Below are 6,000 nucleotides of genomic sequence, written 5' to 3' on the forward strand. Positions count from 1 at the left end.
AAAATTGAACACAAGACTAGGAAGTATAATTGAAAAAGAAACAAACCAATTAAAAATTAACATGTAATATAATGTTGCAGAAGAATTCCCCTCCTTGTGTAAAAATAGCAGGAGACCTTTCATACTTAGTTACTATAGTTACATCCATCTGTAGTAATAGGAAGTTTTCTACCTTTTTATCACATTTCAGATGATATCATGACAACCAAGGATATAATGGTAATCATTATATTAATTGATCATGAAACATACTATCAGCATTTGTAATGGCAAGGTCTCAGTTTCAAATTTAGAACTTTTAGAAGTTCTAAATTTTAGAACTTCAAACTGGCCACCATTTTATTTGTTTATTTTTGCATATGCATACACAGAATCTCTTCAGGTATGCTTAATATAGGAATCACTAGGATTTCAGCTTCATGTACAAAGAACGTCAAGTGCTATAAATACCCACATGAAGGCTACATTACTCACATCTGAGTCAAAGAACAAGAAATAAAACCATCAATGACTTCTTCGTAGCTTTAAAGCGATATTCCTATGTTGGGAATTTTGTTCATTCCATTCAACTCCTGCTAGTCCCTCAAGAAATGCAACAATTCTTTGAAACCATCCCTACTATGAGACCACACTAAAATAGTTGGACAGTCTAAATCAACCCCATCTATATTGTTTGCCCTAGAGGCCAATTTAAAATTGTGAGGAAAAGACATTTTCAGGTGCTGTGAATCTCCAAAAATGAAACACATGCACACTAAGACTCCTTCTTGCTTGCTGTGCCTTTCTTCTATACTTTGCTTAAACTGAGAACAAAAGCGCTGGAAAATGTCCAACAACTTTGTCACACGCAAGTCTCTCTCCCCCCCCTCCAAATGTTTCTCAGCTATGGTTGCAATAAATATGTATTTCTGCTCTCTCTTTCCTTCCCCATGGTAACAATGAAAATGGGTTACTCAGTCTCATGAAAATGTTCATCTTTTCTGTACACAGTATATAGATCAACACAAGAATGGCATTTCTTTTCAAACCCTATTATTCAGCTGCTGATATGTGGCGAGATAGTTCAAGGTGGCAACTGCAGGAGGAATCCTGCAAACCAAATGCCCTGCAATGTAGCAAACAAAGCAAAAAATAATCTAGAAATGTGTTATTACATGTAACTTTGGGAGTCAGAATATATCAAATCATTAAACAAAAAGTAAAGGACCCTGCAGAGAGACAGACAGACACAATTCTGGTTTGGTTTCAATCTACAATGTTAGTCAGATAATGATTACCGTATAGAACCTTCATTCTTTTTTGAAAACTGTATTTTAGGTGAGTTCTGAGAGGTGGGAGGTACAGAAAGAAGCAGACTCAAGAAACCTCTATTTTCTATGAGCAGAGCATGCAGAAGAACAATAATCAACTTTCAGGCACCACAGCTCCTGAGATATCTAATATACAAAGAACCATTAGCCATCCAAGTAATTGTCCCACTTATATTGCCTCTCCTCTATCTCCTCACTTTCCACTACTAATCAGATTCTCTTCTCATTTGGCTGTCTTAAGTGAGCATGCTTTGTTCTCCCATTAACCCTTTTGTTTACTTTCAAATTGTGAGCTGAAGACAAGGAATTCATCAGACTGCTAGACTTTGGATTCGAACTAGGTGAACTCTTCTCTGTTCCCCATGCACGAATAAAGCCTCCCCCTGCCCTATATTTCAAAAGCGAGTCCAAAATCACAAAAAGCAGACATTCTAAGGCTTGTCATCTTTTCTGCTAGGGTCCAATGTAGTAGCAATTCTCGTGGAAACAGAGTTTTGATTCGTGTTCTGAAAGAAGTTACTGATTGGATTTGAAAAGTATAGCTTTTTTTAAAAAAAAATGAACCACCAATTATAACGAATAGGTATAAGTGAAATCCATACATGTCGCAAGTTCCCTTTTTAAGTTTAATTTCCCAAAAAAAGTGGGTAAAGAATTACAGCTGGAGGAAACTTTGTAAAAGGTTATTTCTATGGCAATAAGACAGAGACACCAAGTGGTACATTAATCTGGTGCCGATGCTATGCTTAGACAGAGGGCAATGGCATCCGAAAGAGCCCTCTCTAACTTTCCAGTACTTTAGTACAAATTAACGATAAGGAATAAGCCCCGTGTTATCATAGCTTAGTATGAAGAAGTGTTTGACAAAAGATCTGAAAGCAATGAGTGCAAGCCAAGGAAGAACCTATTTCTGCATCTCTCTAGAAATGCCTGAAAGGGGGGGGGGAATCCAAATGGCATCTTATTCAACTCCTGAATATAAAACACTGTTGAGAAGTTCTCCTACACAAGCCCCATTGATATGATCAGTAACCATGACAGAAAACTAGCGTTCAATGTGTTTATTTCCACAGGCGTATGTAGGCATGGCATTCTTGATTTTTAGACTGTGGTCCATTAGCACCACTCGGCTAATTCTTTTTCTTTCCTTCATGATTGGCAAAACCTGTCACCTCTGGCTCCTCTCTGGCATGAGTCCTGATATGCTAGTATTCCCTTGCCCCTGAAGTCTTCCCCAGTGAAAATCAACTTCTAGAGGGATAGTCAAAGGGCCAGCCTTATTCAACCCCCCTAACATGAGATCAAGCAGAAAGCAAGAAAGGCCATCTGCACTTGAATAGCATCTCCACACTAAACGTGCCACTTATCAAGGCAACAACCATTTGGAGAAGGAAGAGCATCTATTGACGTACAAGCATGCCACTAAAGTGAGTGGGAAGGGAATATACATGGGTGTGATCCAACTAGGGAAGAGCAGAAGAGGAAAATAAGGAGGGACTGTTTAATTTTCACTGTGAAAAGAGGCAACCTTAAAAAAAAACAATTCTGAAGGTAGATATGTATAGTTGAAACGATTCAGACGGATTAAATAATGCCCAAAATAAAATCTAAAGGAGCCGGCTGAAAGATGGAGAAGTGCAGGAGCTCTGTCTGCAGGAAACAGTGCAGGAGCTCCGTCTGCAAAGCGGGAGGCGACTATTCGTTATCTCTTCTCCACCTTTCTGCCAACTCAGGAAAGCTAGAAGGGACCCAGCCGAAGCTGCCCGCTTGTCCTAAACTAGCCTCGGTGCGAATCTTAAACCAGCCCCTTTGCTTTTGACCTGACTCAGCAACAAGAGGTTTCTGCTCTCCGAAGGAAGGCTGACGCCGGACGGCGGCACTCCGCTTTCTCCAAGGGAATCCTCCTATTCCCGCACAACCCTGGCAATCCGGAGTAGCGGAGAGACAAGAAGGGGAGCATTTCGGGCTTCTCCGGCGCCTGCAAAACTGCAGTTCAATCCCCGCCACCCCCGGCTTGGATTTAGCTGCAAGGAGAGCGGTGCAAAACGCCTTCCCGCCCACCCTGCGCGCCGATTCCCCAAGTCTCTTCGGGAAGAAAAAGCTTCGGAGCGGCCGCTGAACCCGGCTGAAACTCGGCGGGGACTTTCTTCCCACCGCGAAGCGCAGACGGGCAAGGCGAAGTGGCTGGAAGCCGCTTCTTCTCCGTGCGCTCTCGGGCTTTTTCTCCCGCTCCAGCCTCCCCGAGCGTCCGTCTCTGAACCCCGTGGAGGCGAGAGAAGCGGAGAGGGTTGGGGTTTTGGTTTGGTTTTTTGCCTAGGTTTGCACGGCTGTCGGGGAAGGGGGGGAAAGAGGCGTCCGCTCCGTCCAACCTCTGTGGGAGAAGCGGCCGTGCAGGAGCAGCGAAGAGTGGGGGGGAAGCCGCTTACCTTGCGCAGCCGAGCCGGGGCTGCTGGCACTCAGGATCGCCAAGGCGGGCAACACCACCATCTGCAGTAAGTATCCCAGTCCCAGTCCGTAGCGGGCGGCGGCGGCTTCCAGCCCTTTGCCCATGGCTGCTTCGGTGGGGAGGAAAAGACTCGATGCCCGAGTCCGGCTCGCGCTCCTTGCCGCCGTCTTCCACCTCCTTAGCGGCGGCCGCAGCAGCGGCGCTTCCTCCGTCAGCTCTCGTCCTCCCGCCGGGCCCCGCTCTCCACTGTCCGACGGGGAGGGAGGGCGAAGTCGCGGCGGACCCTCGCACGCCCGCCTGCGCCGCGCCGTTTGCGCTGCCCGACTCCCAGCTTGCGGACAAGCACCTCAAAGCCTCACTTGGGAGACGAAATCGTAGCAGAGTTCCCTGCCCGAACCGTCGCTTATGCTGCTTCTTCTGCTGCCGCTGCTGCTTCTTTAGCCGCCCTGGCTTGGCCGGTAAACGCAGCTGGGGCTCCACCTAAGGTGGGTAACGCGCTGCTTAGCCCGAATTGCGCGCGGTGGGAAAGGCGTCCAGGCGACGGCGACTCCGAGGCGGCCACGAATGGTCATTTCATAGCCTGGCTAAGAAGAAGTCTGAAGGAGCCGCCGGAGGACGAGCCCCCGGAGTAGGAGTGGGAGCCGCACCGACTCCCCGCAGCATCCTTTTCCCAACTCCCTCTGGAGGCGCGGCGACCCGACAGAAGCACACTCCCCTTCGCGCGGCCACGCCGGCGTGAAAGCGGAGCGAGCCGCCGCGCCGTACTCCCCCTCTTGCCTTTCGCGCCACCCTCCCTCCTCCTCCTCCTCGTCCCTCCTCCCCTCCTTCCCGAATGTTGGCCACGAGCTGCGGAGTGAAGCCCCGGCTGAGGCACCTCGCAATAAGCGCGCTCGGCTTCCCCAGGAACGCTACAAAAGCCCGGAGCTGGATTTTTTTTTCGGACGGGAAGAGTGGCTCCTCCCTGTTCGCGCCGCCTGCGCACTTCAAGGGCTAGAAGGTAAGGCGGGCGGCGATGCCCCCCCCCCCCGAGTGGGGGGACACATCCTAAACGCGGCTACCTTCCGAGGGAGGAGAAAAGAAGCGAGACCCAGCCTAAGAACAGTGTTTTGAAAAGGAGGGTCGCGAAGGCGGCTTTTCCGCGAAAGTAGGTTGTGGCGGGAAGTGGGAACGGGAGGAAAAACGGTAACAGGGTTCGAAGGGACCTTGGAGGTCATCTACTCCCTCCCTCTGCTCACGCAGGGGACCTGTAAAAAAATGCTGGGCGGACTACTTGGGAGCCCCCGGAAAAAAGCAACGGGATGAAATGAATAACTAAGGAGTAGATGGATGTGAAGCTAATCTAAGTCCCATAGGATAGGTAGGATAGGATTCATTCATTTCTGTGTAACTGACTGTATGGAGATTCTTCAAGTCAGCCAGGTCATGGTTTGTCCCAAAGGTGCTTTTTTCAAGAGGCCACTGGACTTTCTGGTTTTTCTTTGAAGACGTTTCGCTACTCGCCCATTCAGCTTCTTCCACTCTTCTTCGTCAGCTCAGAGCTGCAGAAGCTTCTTGGATGAGGAGTGAAACGCCTTCAAAGAAAAACCAGAAAGTCAGTTGCCCCATGCAAAAAGCATATTTGGGATTTCTGAGTAACCTTGTTTAGGAATGAGCAGTGTGGGTCAGCTAGGAGGTGCTGATTATGGAAGAGCACTATCCAAGTGTACCACTAGTTTAGTAAAATCCCACCTACTAAAATGTCTTTAGTTTGAATAAAGGCACTTCCGCCAGCTATAAGGATGCAGGGCTTGCCTCCTGGAGAAGACAAGACAAGAACTGAAGACAGAGCATCACAACACATCCACAGTTAGATTATTTGTAGTTCCTAACTAGGTAAAGGTTTCCCTCGCACATACGTGCTAGTCGTTCCCGACTCTAGGGGGGGCAGTGCTCATCTCCATTTCAAAGCCGAACAGCCAGCACTGTCCGAGGACGTCTAAGTGGTCATGTGGCCGACATGACTAAACGCCAAAGGAGCATGGAATGCTGTTATCTTCCCACTAAAGGTGGTTCCTATTTTTCTACTTGCATTTTACGTTCTTTCGAAGTGCTAGGTTGGCAGGAACTGGGACAAGTAAGGGAGCTTACTCAGTTACGTGGTGCTAGGGATTCGAACTGCTGACCTTTCTGATTGACAAGCTCAGCGTCTTAGCCACTGAGCCACTACATCCCTAAATTCCTAACTAGTTCCTAACAATTCTGGCC

At 48.0% G+C, this 6,000-nt stretch overlaps 1 protein-coding gene across 1 annotated transcript in view; it reads right to left on the reverse strand.

Moving 5' to 3' along the window:
• UNC5C (unc-5 netrin receptor C) overlaps window positions 1–4,451 on the reverse strand; it is a 348,175-nt gene extending 343,724 nt beyond the window's left edge. The window contains exon 1 of the mRNA XM_087724118.1: window positions 3,737–4,451. Within this exon, the coding sequence (XP_087580244.1) occupies window positions 3,737–3,860 (124 nt within the window). The 5' untranslated portion in view covers window positions 3,861–4,451. The remainder of the gene's footprint in view (window positions 1–3,736) is intronic.
• Window positions 4,452–6,000: the final 1,549 nt, after the last annotated feature.

The sequence above is a fragment of the Thamnophis sirtalis genome, unplaced genomic scaffold (genome assembly GCF_051295495.1).
Source record: "Thamnophis sirtalis isolate CommonGarterSnake01/CBP01778 unplaced genomic scaffold, rThaSir2_p1.2 scaffold_10, whole genome shotgun sequence".
NCBI classification, from domain to species: Eukaryota; Metazoa; Chordata; class Lepidosauria; order Squamata; family Natricidae; genus Thamnophis; species Thamnophis sirtalis.